The 18,306-nt window shown below is 34.0% G+C and overlaps 1 protein-coding gene across 3 annotated transcripts in view; it reads left to right on the plus strand.

Annotated features, from left to right (window-relative positions):
• Nucleotides 1-17,582, plus strand: part of LOC125068608 — a 54,010-nt gene extending 36,428 nt beyond the window's left edge. Inside the window, exons 1-2 of one of the 3 annotated variants that reach the window (XM_047677819.1) lie at nt 2,028-2,265; nt 14,819-17,582. In XM_047677819.1, the coding sequence (XP_047533775.1) occupies nt 14,820-15,317 (498 nt within the window). In that variant the 5' untranslated portion in view covers nt 2,028-2,265; nt 14,819 and the 3' untranslated portion in view covers nt 15,318-17,582. Of the gene's footprint in view, nt 1-2,027; nt 2,266-8,060; nt 8,295-14,818 lie in introns of those variants that run through there. The other 2 variants (XM_047677816.1, XM_047677817.1) reach the window with 2 other exon arrangements.
• Nucleotides 17,583-18,306: the final 724 nt, after the last annotated feature.

Genomic DNA, 18,306 nt, shown 5'->3' on the forward strand with positions numbered 1-18,306 from the left:
AAAGCATCGATTTAACGAGCGGAATGAGATCGTACTACTGTAGTCTGTAAATATGGGTCGGCTGGTGTGCAAACTTGTTCAGAGTACTTCGTCCCTAAGCAGGTAATGAATAACAATAGACGAGTCATACCAGACAACAGATTGTCTGTTCCTTAATTTGAACATTTACATTCAAATAATTATTCTAAATTCGATAAAACTTATCTCAAGTATTTTTCTCTTACGTATTGTTGAAAAAATGGTTGTCATGTAAGTAAATGAATATGATGACAATATGTCAAACTCTCCAAACTCAATTTTAGTGCAACTTGTGACACATAATTAAAATTACGTAATCAAAAATGAGATCGCAATGCTAGCCGAAACTCGGATTGCAAAAACGGTCTCGGAGTTGTGTCGCCGGTCGCGTGGCGCGAGGCGCAAGGCGCGAGGCGCGGAAGTACGGGGAACGGTGCGGCCTTGCGCGGTCGCGCGCCGAAGGTGAAAGTCTTGGCGAGCGATTATTGAGCCTCGGACCAACATCCTCCTGCTTTCGGGCTTAATGGTGTCATGGATTACACTATAAATTCTTCACGTAACCTGTTTAAGGTCAAATTGTATTCAAATATAACATTGATGTTTGTTTATCATTTTCAATAAACTTTATATATAACTCAAAACCTGTTTTAAATAATATTTGCAATGATTTATTATTATAACGACCGCGATCAAATATATTGAATTCTTCGGATATAATTATTACATTTCTAACTATTATTAGAACATTCCGTAAACATTCATAGAATTGTAGAGTTCGGTTCACTTCTTTGTGGCATCACAAATAATCGGGCAACCTTCATAAAACAAGTAATTGTAAATAATAGCAGTAATATGAAGTTTATTATAGCCCACAACGCAGTGCACCTTCACGCATGATTGGATAAGGCGATTTGAGGGTCGGGCAGCTGCTTGTCACCATTTGGCTCTTATTCAAATCTATTGTAATGCACAGGATGCATTAAAAGTGAAGATATAACGATGGGACATCTTAATTGAAATTTAAATTACGGCAGAGACTTGCAAAGTTGATCTAATAAAAGGCAATATTGAGCTCTACTAAATTCAAAACAAAATATGAAAAAATGTTACGACTATGCGCTTATATAATGTGTATTTATATAATAGCACATAACGTCTCGTTCGGGAACAAGAAACAAAGGAATACGTAGCTTCAAAATGAAGCGAACGCGATAGCAATACTCTTAACCCTACCCTACATTTTTAATTTTACAATTTCTACAACTAATACTTAGTTCGGAAAATATATTTAATCAAAGAATATTTCAGTATTACAAATATTCTTTTAAGTTAAATTAAATAAAGTTGTTAAAACAAGCAACAGGAACATATTTTCAATAATAGCATATAAAATGTTCTAAATTTGGCTATTACCGACCAGTTTCTGGTGCACGAATAAACATCTTAAAGCCTCCAAAGTAAATGGTAATTTTCATAATCCTCGACACAATTTAGTTTAATAGCGATTTAATTTTTATATATAAATTGATTAACCTACTACAATTAAGTATCTACTGTTGTAGCTATAGCCTTGAATATCAATTGAGTAATCTTGAAGATATATTTTTGTTAAGAAAAAGTTCCATCCTCAGTTTGAATTATTTAAGTTATTATAATTAATCACATAACTGTACCCATTAGTTAATGAAAATATTAAACAACATACTGCAACATTATTGACTTTGTGAAAGGTGCGACAAATGTTCAGTCAACTTAACATCTTATCAAACCAAACGCCTCATTAGTAACCGAAAGGTGGTATTCAAAAAAGGTCATAGCTAGAGCTATAAATAAAAATGATTAAAGGCGATGGATTACAGTAAATATAATGAGGTATCCTTAAAGGGTCGTATAGCTTTAGCCCGTAGGACTGGGGTGTTTCCCAGCGCGCCCTCTGCCATCGGAGAAGTTTCTGAACGAACGCCAGCACCGCCATTACGCCACGCGCGGCAGCGGTCGCTGGCGTTGTCAGTTTCATCAGTTTGGCGCGCGAAGCCGTACAATGCACACGTAGATATTACTTTCTCAAATCAGTTATGTAGTGTTCGCCTGTTTGGACAAGTGTGAAGTTGATTGTTTCATGTGATACAGCTTGTTGAGATTGGCATTATGTTTGAATTAAGCATTTTTTTAAATAGTTAAGTGGACTTATGAACTTTACAACAATTGGTGTATAATATTTTTGGAGTGTTCTTTGTAGTTTAAAAGGTAAAGATTGTTTTAAATTTACGTACTTACCTTATTTTATATACTTTATACTTTTTTTAATTAAAGATTTTTTTACTTTTTATTAATTAACAGATTTATTTTTTTCCCATTTAGAAGATATTATTTTGTAACAATATTTTTTTTGTATTTAATTCGGTACGAGTTTCTTTACAATGATTAACATATTTTCTCCTATAACTTATTCTGGTACCTACCCTAAACGCCTACTCTTGACCTAAGCCCTTTAAATATTAGTTTAAATATCCAGCGCAAATGGATTGGGCTTCAAATTGGGTCATTAAATACTACCATATATAAGGCATTTAAATTAAACGATAAAAATTAAGAAAAGGTAATTTTTCATAATAACAATGAAACTTTGCGACTCATTGATAATATGTTTTTTAAACCGCCACGTTTGTCATTTCTACCTGACCAATTGTTCGTAACAGAAGCGATCTCTTTCACTCACAGGAGTAGAACCGTATGACGAACAATTCTGGGATCTTCGGAATAGGAATTTTAAATGCAAAACGGTTGAAATAATTTCGTTAATTTTGATTGTATTAACTAAACTATTTAGTGAAAATTTATATGACTTTTAAAATTGATTACGCAGTATTACTATATATATTATCTTTTAGATTGTGTTTATTTTTTTATATATTATGTATTTAATTTAAAAAAAAATTGTCTTTTGCGTGGCAGTATTAATTATGGTATAAAATATAGAATATGTCCATTTCAAGTTATTTCACAATATATACAGCTAACTGTTTATTTTCTAATAATTTATGTTTGAGATAAAGTTTTATATTTTAACCAGGAAATTAGTTTGCCACGAGTTTTTCCTTTGAAATCGCGTAACGACTATTCTTTGATGTGATGGGAATAGGTAGATTTGTGATTCCGTACTATAATTATTGAACTCGCTTCTGCGAAAGCCTCCTTACTTAAATATATTATTATCTAATTCGTTATCTGTGGTGATGTGCTGATATTCAATGATAAGTATTTCCAAATTTTTACACGCTAAGTATTAAAATGCTTCTTTGTATATTTTTTACTTTTAGACCAGATTACGTCGATATTTATTATGGTTTTATTATTTTTATTAAATTCTTAGATTGTTCTACAATTGACCACGCCTATACCCCGCAAATCAAGGTTATTTTCTAGTACATCTATTTATTATCAGTTATCAAAACACAAAACAGTATTGATATCAATTTATTCTAAAATGCACAAAAGCGAATGATGAAAAATCTAAGACAGTTCGATCGTCACGTACGATTACGCTAACCTCTTGTTAGAATATTTCTTTGTTCAAATTAATACAATTTTATTTAATGTTGATATTCCACTATAAATTAAGTAATATACGCAGTCAATAACTCTTGAACGCGTCGACTGCGATGCCATTACTCGTGATTTATTCCCGTTGTATCGCGTCTATTGTCTACTGTGGCCTATTAACTTTATGCGTGCCTCATCCAAAGCGGGCAAGGTATAGCGTTCATTATATGGTAATTCTGATTAGCCCTCGTGATAAATTACATGCTATTAAATGATATAGTTATTGTGAACTGTTATTATATATTAACGGTAAAAGTGTTCTGCATAAGAAAAAGACTGAGCAATCAAAATCGTTATAAAACATATCGCACTTGGAAAGCAAAAGTGGTACAGATGAAAAATAGAAAGCTATTAAATAATTTGATGTTGTTGGATGAAGAAAGAACTATATAACCACATTATTATTTGTTTCACATTCATTAGTAGCAGTTAATCGTTATATACTTCAATTAACTAAGTATATTATATATACACAAAATCTACATATCATAATAATAATTAATATGTAAATAATAAAATTTTCGTTTATCATTTAACCATAGACTAGGTTATCTCGATGTATATTTTTGTTTAATTATACAATTGATTGTTCTACAATTGACCACGCCTATACGCCGCCAATCAAGGCTATTTTCTATTATTACTAAACTTATCTGTATCGCATTTGATCTGATATCATATTATACCATAAAGCACAAGAGCCTATGTTAAAAAAAATATTAGAATGTAAGGCGCCAAAAAATCTGTCATCAATGATTATATCTTTAACCGTTATTCATTTTTTATATATTCTTTAATATACAGTAAATAGGTAGACTAGTAAACGGGCCTGATGGTAAACTGTCATCAACGCCAATGCAGCAACAACCTTGGAAATTCTGCTTTTATATCCCTTGTGCCTGAAGTTACACTGGCTCATTTACCCTTCAAACCGGAACACAACAATACTTCGCTTGGTGGTACTATATAATATTATGATAAGTGTACCACCATTTTCTTCATACCAATACTTCACCATATTTATATGGATTGATATATAAATTAAATATTTAATTTCGCAATATTAATATCAATTTTATAAAATCTGCGAAAGATACGAAACAATATCATTCTTTGTTTATTACGTAACATGCGTTATCAGAACATTTGATAAACTGTTCAAAATAGCCTTGTACGTTCTTTTGTCTATAAACGAATGATAATTTCCTAGAATGTAAGATAATTGCGATGATTTTAATTTTACTAGTCAAACTTTAAAACATGTATAAATTACTGATTCAATATTTTTAGGGACTTTACTAATAAAACAATTATGAAATGAATACATTTAATTAACAACGGTTATGTTATTTAATGTATTAGGTATACCTGCTTCTATGTTTAAATTGACATTACAATTCTAGGTTTTAAACACGAGAAGCATGTGGGAGTTACCTTTGCCCTTTTCATGACTGACAATGTATATATTTGCAACTTTTTCTTTGTATCGATAACAATATAACTCGATATGGTTATTTTAAATGAATAAGCTTTACTTTCAAAAATATATGAATTACAAATCGAAATTTTAGTGACAATAACGATATAAATATATTATTTCAAGAATTGTTTTTGTTACTATTATTCAAAAAGCTTAAAGTAGTTTATGGTAAAAAAAGTGAATCATTTACACATTTGCCCCTCTGTATAGTTTAGCGTAAGTCCATGCGATTAGCAACGCCTAACGGTGTTTTTAAAGATACGAAACGTCTGTCCGCAGTCCCTCAACTGGACGAGTATAAGTATTGAATTCGCGACAGAAAGTTTAGACAATCGTCTTATAATGGTAACTATATTTGAAAATTGCGTTGTTTTATCATAAGATATTACTGTTCGTTATGCTCATAGTACCGTTTCACGCCTACATTCCACGATCAATCACATGTGAGACCTCTTTCAAGAATGCGCTACTAACTACATCATGAGGCCTTGAGGGTTAAAATGCTGAGCCACGCTTTAATTCTAAAATTAGATTTATTAACACAAAGTTATCCAATATAGTGGTTAATTAATTACATACAAATCAATCTCGCGTTTATTAATAACTATAATAATATAATTGACTTGAAATTAATAATTAACATTTTAAACAAATGTTAGATTACGTCGTGTTACAAGTTAAGAGGCCGTATTTTTTTCTCAAATGATTGGTTTCGGAAGCCGTCGTCGAAAGCCGATAACTGAGTGAGTATACGCCATTTCTATTCGACAAAATTCGGACGCGAGGGTCGCTCGGTCGTTGTACTGTCGAAAACCAGAACAATCTGAACGAATAACGCTCCTGACTTAATACATTTAATACTAGCAGTTACTTGCCTTTTTGAAATGATGCCGTAATGTTTATTGCAAGAAATTGAAATAAAATACATGTATTACATACAAATTACAGTATTTTAATTTTCATATATCATATACTCGTACGTTTGTACTGACAAACTAAAATCTAATTAAATCATACAATTAACTGTATCGGGGTTATATGATTTTTATTTATAATGTTATCATTGTTTAATTGTATAATTTTTGTGAATTTTTAGTATTTAATTTGAAACATTTAAAAACCATATTTAGTTATTAAAGTTATTTCCTAGAATGCTACACTCAATTCTCTAATTTTGTTGTCGTTTATCGCTCTAAGATCTTTCGGTAGAATGTCATTTGGTTTCGTGCTAGCACGCGTGTGAGACAGAGAAAAGAAAGTGGAGGTAGTATGTAACCTCGAGGCGAGTGGAGTTAGATTTATTAGATCGTAACTGTAGGGGTCGGCAACACACGGTCGACTGTCGCGCTTTCGTCTCAAAAAATAAAAAAAAAACAGCTCGACTACGTTCAGAATACAATATATTCAATCTAGTGTCAGCCGTCATTCATTGCACTGTTAACTTGGTCCAAGTTAGTAACAAGATATTGTAATTTGTTACAAGGAAATATTGTCCTCCTATATGATTTGTGTTACCTACATTCAAATTATAGTATTTTTGTTTTCCTGTCTGAATATTATTAATTAAATTAATTTATTATTATTATTTTAAATTACTATAAATTATTATTTTTACTAACGGTGCCTAGATTTCATGCGTTCAAGATGTATAGTCACTATTTTAATTCATATTTGTATATATTTAAGGACTTAATGTTAATAATTCTTACGTAAATAAATATATAAGTATTTTTCCTATTACGATATTATATTTAAAACTTTGGAAACAGTCACATCGTCCAGAGAATTATATTATTGTGGTATTTGATATTCAGCTTTCATTCAAGTAAATAAAACAATTAACATCGTATTATTTAAAGTTTAAAACTCGAAAAAGAAAGTGAGATAAATTTGTTGTTTCTTTGTTAAAATATTGTACAATTTCTATCTAAAATGAACTTAACCAACAACTTTCACTATTCTTTGATTGAATTTTGTTGGCAGTAACTAAAAACATATTCTAATAACAAATGATTATCTATTATTAAGTTAGTCACTTCCAATTTTTGGCGATTTATGATGTTGCCATAATTAATTTAAATAGTCTATGTGAGTAGTTGCTTTTTAATAACATCACAAAAAGTCAGTTAAAGTCTGTTAATTATGTATGTGTATCTTTAGAAGGACGGCTTCAAATATTACATAAGAGTTGAATTTCGGTTGAGTACTTGCGTAGTCAAATGTCTTAGAACTTTGTCAAACCTCGAGTGGACCCAATATGTTTTACAAGATGCAAAGAGCACTTCGTCATTCTGAAAGGAATAATTTAAGCTATTGTTTTGGATTGGATGGAGATATTTCTCGACCAATAACCAGAAACTTGTTGGGTTTTCTTATCTAATTCCATAATTAGGGCATTTGCACTTCCATTGCCGAAACCGCCCAACTGAAGATGATCTTATCAGGCAATAGCCATTTCAACGTTCTCAAAAATATATATCATCTAATTATTAACCCAATTGCTTTTAATTTTAAATATGAATTGCTTATTCATTATTTCAAGTATGACGGATAGTACATAGGTTTTCCTTAATTCGTTTTCAATAACGATAATAATGACTGGCAGAGTCATTAAACGAGATTTGATTTCTTTAAGTTCTGATTCGTGCTAGTATATTTGCTGTTTATACACGAGATCCGGTTTTGTCTTCGGAGTTCTACTAAATGTGGATTGTTTGATTAGACAATTTGCTCATGCTCCTTTACAATCAGGTGCCATCGATGGGTTTTAACTGATTAGCTCGTCGTTGAAAGCTTTTGTGTCGTAAACAAATAGAACGAGTCATTACAGTCAATAGCGTCTAAATGACGGTTTATAGTCTACGTCACCCGCTTCCTCTCTGCACGTACGTAGCCGTACACGGGTGACGCAATTGGCTTTTTCAATGTCTTATCTACAGTGAGGTATACTGTCATTCGTCGAGTGATCGTTGAGCTGCGCGCGCGCGCCTCTCGCGCAATTTAATTCTGTTTCACTTGTTTGTGTTGCCTTTATACTTGCTCACCGTCGAGGACGAGTGACGAATAGCGCTCTTTCAGTGCTTGTGTTTTGAACTTTTTGTGATATTTGACGTGTTACTTGTTTTTAATTATTTAATCGTTCGGAGATGTACATGTCAGGATTTTTTATTATCTCTTCTGAATTATCAGCGAGGTAGGTGTAACAATATTTATAGATACCTTATTAATACTTAAAGTATATTTACTTAGTTTCTTGCTCGTTTTATATTATGTTACGATTACGATTGCGGATGGATTATATCAAGTGCGAATCTTATTGGCCCGTTTAGGCATCGAGGCATTGTTCTTTGACCTAGTACTTGCGTCGGCTCAGTTTATTATTAAATTCGTTCCGCGATACGTTAATAAACATTTATGGATACGACAACTTTTACATTTTTGACGCCTTCATTTCAAGTTCGGTTAACGACATTTTGAATAAATCTTTCGACACAAATTATTTGATTATGTATATTGTCTAAAATAGTTTGTGTCATTTATGTCAATTAGTTTTATTTCTCATAAAATTGTATAGATGGAATTACTTGTCTTTTAAATCGCGCTGATGTTTTGTACAAATGATTTACATATGAATATTGTATGCGAGTCAATAAATTGAGTTATTCAAGTACATGGAAGTTTAATTCATCTAGTGAGTAGTGTGATCAGTATAGTAGTGCAGTGTTGACATTCTGGTGCCGAAACCCGGGAAATATTCAGGATTGAGGAGGAAGATACATTATGGACTTAGAACATCGTGTATTGAGTGGAAAACTGAACCTATGTTAAAATAAAAGTGCGATAAAAGACTAAGAATAATCTGTGAAATTGTGGGACTTAGAAAAAATAATGATTGTGTAATTCCGAAAGACTTAAAAATAAATTGTGTTCAACTGAGACTTCAAATATTCGCGATATATATACAGATTTAAAAAAAAATGTATTAAAAGACTGAATTATATATATAATTTCAAGATTTCAAAATATGAGTTCGTTGACATTGACAGTTTAGTAAATCAAACTATAAAATGGAGTCTACGATTTTAAAACAAGAAGATCAATTAGAAAATTTACAGAAAGCTTTTCGCAATTATAAAAAATCACCAAGGGAAAGAATTACACGGGCATATATAGAATCGAAGCTTGAACATATAGAGAAATTATATCCGATTTTCTTTGATCAACATTTAGAAATAGTTTCTAAAGTGACAGTTGCTGATAAAATAAAATTAAGTTACTTTAGAAATGAGATCTTTGATAAATATGATGAAATTTATTTCGAATTCAAAGTGAAGTTAAAAGAAGATCTTGAGCAAATAACGTCAACAAGTTCAAAGAAAAATTCTTCAAATCAGCCGACGAACATGTATGAAGTACGATTGCCGCAGATTAATTTACCAACATTTTCAGGTGGTTATGATGAATGGCAAACATTTTATGATCTCTTTGTATCACTCATCCATGAAAACGGAAGTTTAAGTGGAGTGCAAAAGCTGCATTATCTAAAGAGCAGTCTTTTGGGAGAACCTGCAAACCTATTAAAAAATTTATCAACTACAGAAATTAATTATGGTGAAGCGTGGAAAATGTTAGTCAAGCGCTACAATAATTTCAGATACAATACCAATGAGATTATGAAGAAGCTATTTTGCCAAAGAAATATAATTACTGATTCGGCGGTTAATTTAAAACAACTTTTGGATACTACTACAGCGTGCCTGAAATCTCTGAGCAACTTAGGTGTAAACATTGAAAATTGGGACTTATTCATTAATTATTTAGTTGTATCCAAGTTAGATCAAGAATCTCGTAAGCAATGGGAAGTGCATGTTAGTCAGACTGAGTCAGACGCCTTACCGACGTGGAAAGATTTATCACAATTTCTAGAAACACGCTTTAGAACATTAGAGATGATAAATCCATCAAAACAATTAATCAAGCAGAAATCATTTCATTCCACTTATGAAAAAAATGGAGCTATTTCACGTACAAATACCTGCACTATGTGTTCTGGATCACACATACTATATCAATGCAAGCAATTTGCAAATAAATCTCCTGAAGAAAGAACTGAGTTTGTGCAAGCAAAGAGATTGTGTTTTAATTGTTTGGGACATAATCATGCAGTTAAGTTTTGTCGCCAATCAACCTGCTGTCGGCGTTGTGGAAAACGTCATCACTCTTTGTTGCATATTGAACGAAAACAAGAATCATCTCCTTGCGAGTCGAAGGAGCTTAACATCGCAACAGAAACTGAAACTAAGATATCAACTCACTTTACACAGGAGACACGCAGAGAAGTATTATTGGCTACAGCAGTGGTCAAAATTAAAGCAAAAACTGGCTATTATCAATTTGCGCGTGCTCTTATAGATCAAGGTTCTGAGGCATCATTTATTAACGAAGCTACTGTTCAAGCTCTGGGTCTTGAACGTACATCAGTGAATGGCCTTATAACAGGAGTAGGAGACGGGAAGACACGTACAAAGAGTTCGGTTTCATTTATACTAGAGTCACGATATCATTCTTTTACAATGCCAGTTGAAGCATTTGTCTTGAGTAAATTGACTTCCTTCTTACCAAATAATACAACTTCAATCACGGACTGGCCAGAAATTGAGAATTTATCACTGGCGGATCCGCAATTCGGAGAACCAAGCAGAGTTGATATTATTTTGGGCGTTGACATTCTTAGCCAAATCATCTTAGAGGGTCTTAAGAAACATCCATCGAAGTGTGGCCTCATTGCACAGAACACGCAATTAGGTTGGATATTATCAGGACGTATTCATAAGACTAATAAATATAATAAGATTATCAATCTCCATCTACAATTGGAAGAGGACCAACTCTTAACCAAATTTTGGGAGATAGAAAGAGGACCAGAGAATATAGTTAAGAAAATGACAAGAGACGAGACAATTTGTGAAGAGTTTTTTGAAAAAACAACAAAAAGAGATGAAGAAGGACGGTACATAGTAAGGTTACCATTTAAGGAAGAAGATCCACAGTGTTTTAAAGGTGAAACAAAAGAAATTGCACTAAGAAGATTTAAACTACTAGAACGAAAACTAATAAAAAATCCAGCCTTATATGATGATTACAAAAAGGTGATAGAAGATTACATAATTCAAGGTCATATGATTAAGGTCTCGAATTCAGATACGAGTTCTAGAGCATTTTATCTTCCACATCACGCTGTTGTAAGAGAAGACAAAGAAACTACCAAGGTTCGATGTGTTTTTGACGCCTCTTGTAAAGGATCTAACAACGTTTCATTGAATAGCTGCTTTATCATAGGTCCTAAGCTTCAACAAGATCTTAGGCATATTTTAATGAGATGGAGACTTCATCCATACTGTGTTGTAGCTGATATTGTACAAATGTACAGGCAGATTCGTGTACATAGTGATGATTCAGATTGTCTGAGAATTTTGTGGAGATTTGATCCGAACAAACCCATAGAAACCTATAAACATGTAAGACTCACATTTGGTACCTCATGCGCACCATATTTAGCCGTAAAATGTCTGCAACAACTAGCAATAGATGAGAAGTCCAAGTACCCAATAGCAGCCAAGATAACTTTGCAAGATTTTTATATGGATGACTTATTAACGGGCGGTGATGATGAAGTTGAGATTATTGATATCTACGATCAAATGAACAAATTGATGAATGCTGGAGGCTTTTGTCTACAAAAGTGGTGCACAAATAGCGAGAAGTTACTTAATCACATCAAAGTAGATAAAATAAGATCAGATCAAGCTGTCATTTTTAAAGAAAATAATATGATTAAAGTTCTAGGTATATGTTGGAATAAAAATACAGATAATTTTGAATATTTGCATCGTTTACCTGAAGCAGATATGCCCATAACGAAAAGGAAGGTATTATCAGATATCGCAAGATTGTACGATCCATTGGGATGGATTGCGCCTGTTATCATTACAGCCAAAATTTACATGCAGAAGTTGTGGAAGTCTGGTTTAGCTTGGGATGATAACCTTACACCGGACCTGTTAAAAGAGTGGCTAGCGTTTCGACGTGATTTGATTAACGTACAAGGCATAAGGATTCCAAGATGGTTGCAAGTAAAACGTGACTATTACGTAGAACTTCACGCATTTGCAGATGCTTCGCAAGCTGCCTATGCTGCTGCAGTTTACATGAAAAGTAGAGATGAAATAGGGAATGTTAGAGTTCATCTAATCACGGCAAGAACTAGAGTTGCCCCAGTGGAGAAAGAAATATCCATCCCACGTCTTGAACTATGTGCAGCTCTTCTTGCAGCCCAATTAATGTTTGAAGTGTCGCAAGTTCTTAACATTCCAAAGGAACGATTACGAGCTTGGTCCGATTCCACCATAGTGTTAGCATGGATAACCGGCGAACCAAGTCGTTGGACGACGTTCGTCAGCAATAGAGTGTCAGAATTATTGACGATTCTAAATAGAGACCAATGGAATCATGTCAACTCAAAGGAGAATCCTGCTGATTGTGCATCAAGAGGAATTCAAGCCGAAGACTTGAAGGATCTCAATTTATGGTGGTGTGGCCCATCATGGCTCAAAGAGATTAATGAGTACAAATCATATAAATCCAGTGATTTTATAACTAACGAGGAACAAAGATCCATTAAGAATATGAGCGCAGTAGTTCAAATAAAGGAAGAGGAATTCCTGTGGACGAAATTTTCGAATTTGCAGAGACTATTGCGAGATTTATCTTATTGTCGAAGAGTTCTGCTATGGAGAATACCAAATAAGATGAAACTTCTACCAGAAAACATTACGCCGGAAGAAAGGAACACAGTTTTACGAATTTGTATAAAAGACACCCAATATTTTCATTTTAAGAATGATATTAATAAGTTAAAGTCTAATGGATACGTATCAAAATCTAGCAACTTACATACCCTTTGTCCTATTCTTGATGTCGATGGTATTTTAAGAGTTGGTGGTCGCATTGAACATTCTCAGGCAAGTTTTGATACGAAACATTCTATTATTTTACCTAGTACGAGTCACTTCACAAAATTAATTATACAAGATGCTCATTTAAAAACCCTGCATGGTGGACCGCTAGCAATGCTAAATTATTTAAGATCAAAGTTTTGGATATTAAGGGCAAGAGATAATGTGAAAAAATGCTACAGAAATTGTATTACTTGCGTCAGATATTCACGACAAAAAACTCATCCATTTATGGGTCAACTCCCGTCAGTGAGACTGAAGCCGGAGAGAGCATTTAAGTCTACGGGAGTAGATTTTACTGGCTTCATAAAATTGAGAGTCGCGCCAGGTCGCGGTTCAAAATCTTATAAGGGCTATATATGTGTTTTTATATGTATGGTTACCCGCGCTATCCACTTAGAAGCAGTTTCCAACCTATCTACTGAAGGGTTCATAGCAGCCTTTCGAAGATTCGTGAGCAGAAGGGGCTATTGTAAGGATCTGTATAGCGATAATGGTACCAATTTTGTAGGTGCTGATAAAGAATTGAGAGAGATGTTTAATAAGGCAACTTCTGACTTTTCTAAGGAAATAAAAACCTTGCTAGCAAATGAAGGTACCACGTGGCACTATATACCACCTCAAGCACCAAATTTTGGAGGACTTTGGGAGGCCGGTGTTCGATCTACAAAGTATCATCTCAAAAGAGTTATAGGTGACACTATTCTAACTTATGAAGAGCTTTCTACGGTACTGACGCAGATAGAGGCGTGTTTGAATTCACGACCGTTGTGTCAAATGAGTGATAATTCGGATGACGTATTACCACTAACTCCCGGTCATTTCCTTATTGGAGAACCATTGATAACAATTCCTGATGAAGATTACTCCAAAAGCAATATCACAGGTCTACAGCGATGGAAACTTGTACAAAAAATGTTAAATGATTTCTGGAAGAGATGGTCAGCTGAATATCTGATTACATTAAACCAACGGTTTAAGTGGTTATCGAAGAGAGCTGAACCAGAGATTGGTGATATAGTTATTATCAGAGACGAAAATTTGCCACCCGCAAAGTGGCTACTTGGAAAAATTGAGGAGAAGCACTCGGGGAAGGACAACATAACCCGTGTTGTTACAGTTAAAACCAAGAATGGTCTTCTCAAAAGAGCTTGTAACAAACTTTGTTTTTTACCCATGACTGAGTCTGTCAATGGTGATTAAATTTAGTTTTTTTTAATTTTGTGATTAAGAGTGTTAAAGTTGTGTGTTTGTGTTTGTTCTAAATTTATTTACTATAATTGTTGTTATACTCGTTTAATTTACTGTGTCATGGTGGGCGGCCTTTATATTATTATATAACTTCATTTTTTATTTTGTGAGTAATTTAAAAGAACGAGTTCTTGGTGGGCGGAATGTCTAAAATAGTTTGTGTCATTTATGTCAATTAGTTTTATTTCTCATAAAATTGTATAGATGGAATTACTTGTCTTTTAAATCGCGCTGATGTTTTGTACAAATGATTTACATATGAATATTGTATGCGAGTCAATAAATTGAGTTATTCAAGTACATGGAAGTTTAATTCATCTAGTGAGTAGTGTGATCAGTATAGTAGTGCAGTGTTGACAATATTATATGTTTATAACTTTATTTTAAAATACCCAATTAATGTTTAGGAATTATTTAAATAAATGCTTATATTTTATTATAATTGTTGCAGAATGACACCGCAAGAGGAGCGGGAGAGCTCGCGAGGAGCGGAGATTGCAGACGCTTTTGAGGACGACATGTTCGGTCCGTCGCGAACCGAGCCCGCCGCCGCCAGACCCAAACTTTCCATGATCTCCGCACGACTCCGCGCCAACGAGGAACGCAAGCGAGTTATTGAAATTTGCTCGCAGAAATTGGAAAATATCGAGGATCCTGCACGAGATCTCAGACGCTCTGTGTGCATAAATAACACATATTGCCGTCTTAGTGAAGAAGCTCGTAAAGAAAAGGAAGCTAGAAGACGACGAGCGAGAGAAGAATGCGATGACTCATGGATAGGAAAAAAGGCTCGACGTGCCGTCGAGGATGAATGTCTCGCGCTTCTAGACGCAATACCTGAACTAGGCGATGCGAACCTTGGCTGCGCACAATTAGCACGGCAGATGCAAGATGGTTCGCGACAAGACGCCCTTTTGCCGCCTGGACTTCTAACAGTGCTCGACTCATGACCGCGCCGCACTGCGCACGTACACTCTTCGCTGTGATGCCAGCGCCCCGAGTGAAGTATTCACGCGAGCCGTAGGCGCTCGAGTCGCTGACCGAGTTTCCGGGCGCGTTTTGAACAAACTCGCCCAAATGTGCCCGATGCGTTCCGGATCGCGGTCGAGCGCAACTCGCAACCTGACCGCTGGACATCTCATTGATAGAATTCTCGTTACCCCGAAACGGACAGTTGACGTTTAGCCAATTCTTTGTTATTTAAGAGAGGTACTTACTTTGTTAACGTGTTTTTATTATTTAGTGAAAGTTGCTCAGGTGCTGCCGACGGGCACGGTCCAATTAGTGTTCGACGATCACTTCTTTTATCGGAGGACCAGCAGTGTGTTTTGTTCGCGAACACGTCGAGTTGCAATTCAGACCAGGAGATAATACAGTGAGGACGTTCAACGGTTAACATTGGAGTTGTAGATTTTAAGCCATAATTATTATTAATGCATTATTGTACTATAAATAATTAAATAAATTCGTGATTAAGGTATAGTGCAAAACATGTGGGAACGGTTGCGCAGAATTTGTAGATATATTTTTTAGTGATTTGGATAGTTTTATTTCAAAACAAGTAACGTACAAAGAATATGCGTTCACGAGCTCAACTCTAAATACAATATGTAATCTTAAACTACAACAGTATTTCGCATCCGATAAAATTTGAAAGTAAAAGCCAAGTGTGCTTCGCTGTGATGAGTGAGACGGCACGCTTATTAAGAAATACTTGGTGTATATAGTGGGCAATCGAATGTTACGTATTATCGTCGTATCATATGCCCGTAACAAAAGAAAAAAAACCTTATAAGTGATGACGTGTGATCGTCGTCGACACTCGACAACAGATGAGCATAAGTGACCTTACTCGTGTAGATTTGCAAGGCCAAACGTTGGGCCGAATACCCAACGTTTGATCAAACGTGCATTTTAATAAGTCTGATTTTACATTCGACTGTTATAAAGCGATATCAGTTTGTTTTAATTTATATACTTTTTTATGTTACCTTATCTCACAATTTACGCTTTGTTACCATTATGATTTATAATTGGTTGGATATGCGATCATTACGTACTTATCGTTACTTAGCGAATACATGTTAAATGTGTTGTCATTGTTAATTTATTTTAGACGATTGATTTAGTTAAAAATGTATCGGAATGGTAATCTAGATTGTGCAATTTTCAAGTTTCGGTCGGTACCTAACATTGTGCAATGGAATGAGGTTGAAATACTTTATTAAAATCTTAATTGTCGCAAAATATATTGGTAGTAGCCCGTTTCGCCCCCTCTGAATAGTAAATACCTGGAGAAGGGCAGGGAGTGCGGTGGGGGAAGTGGGGGCGAAAAGGGTGGCGGAGTGGGACGCACCGTTCCCAGTACCTCCTGTGATATTAGCCTAGCCTGTATGTCGTATTTGTATTCTGTGCTAGTTTCCCCATCCAACTTTTTTGGAATTAACGCTGTGTATAAATAATGTGCTTATTAAAATTGATTCCTTTTCTATATCGGCCATTTTATACGGATTAACCGGTTTTTCGAGTCACGTACCCGACGGTAGTGCGTTTAGATGTTTTCTTCACTATTGTAATGAAATGTAGTTGTTTCTTTTTTTGTATGGAGTTTGTATGTTGATAAGAATTGTATATTGTAAATTTAAGTGCTTGTATGACTTTGCCGCCGGGTAGCTTCCGGTATTTCATTAACAAATTACGTCGAACTTTCAAAACTACGCTATTCAAAAAAACAAAACTTGGTAGCAATTTCAAAACGCGATAACATCATCCCTTTCACTCAACAACGCCGTCCTTATGAAAGAGTAGGACAAATATAAAGCCAAAGTTGCTATCGAGTTGCTTTCTTGAATACGTGTCCCAGATCATGTTCACTAGTTGTTAAAACAGAAACCAAATGTACTTTTAAAAACATATTGTAAAACGCACATAATTATGTATTACGAGTAGATTTTTTATTATTTCATAATTTACAAAACAGAGAGGTTATCGTTTCAAGTAATTTATACTTATGTTTTATAGTTTAATTATCGCCTCTTTTAGAACAAGCCGTTGCAATTTGTACGCGTAATTTTATTGAAAAATATCATTGTTTTTATTTATAGTTGAACAATAGTTTATGTTGAGACAAATAAACATGTTTTGCAATGTATGAGGGGAATCTATTTGTTTGTATGAATGTAATAAACAAATTAATAAAAAAGTCTTAAGTCACACTATTTTAGTTTTAGTTTGTCATGACCTAATATCATCGTGTAACAATACACTTTAAATAACTTACTAATATAATGACGTAAGTCGATTTTTATTATTATGTCCTAGAAAGGAAGGAAATTAAAAAATTTAATTGCAATTTTTTTTTTAATTGCTTTACGAATTCATAATAGTTGTCTAAAGCTTTGCACATAGGAATGACTTTTAGTAATTGCTATCCTTACCTAATTTATTCGGGTAAACGATAATGTCGATGACTAAGGAGTGCTTCACAAAGAACTTTAATACTAAAAATGTTAGTCACGCATTGTAGAATAACAATAACTGCAAATTATACGTCTATTCCGAGTGTCTGAATAAAGTGCGACGTCTTTTGTCTTTTATTAACATTTACGGTTGCTTGTTTAGTAAAAAACTATTTTTGCGATCAATAAAGGGTGAAATATATTTTCTACGTAAATATACTGCTGCATAAATCAATTAAGAATACCTACGCATTTATTTGAAAAAGTTTATATTTATACTTTTTCTTATTTTTATTTAGAACATTAAGCATTGCTAATCTGTATCAAAGTTGTGTATTATAAACTGTAACATTCCCGCGCGTCATTACAGTGCCACATCTACCGTATTATCGGAGGTTAATGAGCCAGCTTTAAGCCGAGTGAAGAAATTAAACGCATTTTAAAGTCGTTAGCAAACAAATACATTGCCAAGCTGAACGTT

The sequence above is a fragment of the Vanessa atalanta genome, chromosome 14 (genome assembly GCF_905147765.1).
Source record: "Vanessa atalanta chromosome 14, ilVanAtal1.2, whole genome shotgun sequence".
NCBI classification, from domain to species: Eukaryota; Metazoa; Arthropoda; class Insecta; order Lepidoptera; family Nymphalidae; genus Vanessa; species Vanessa atalanta.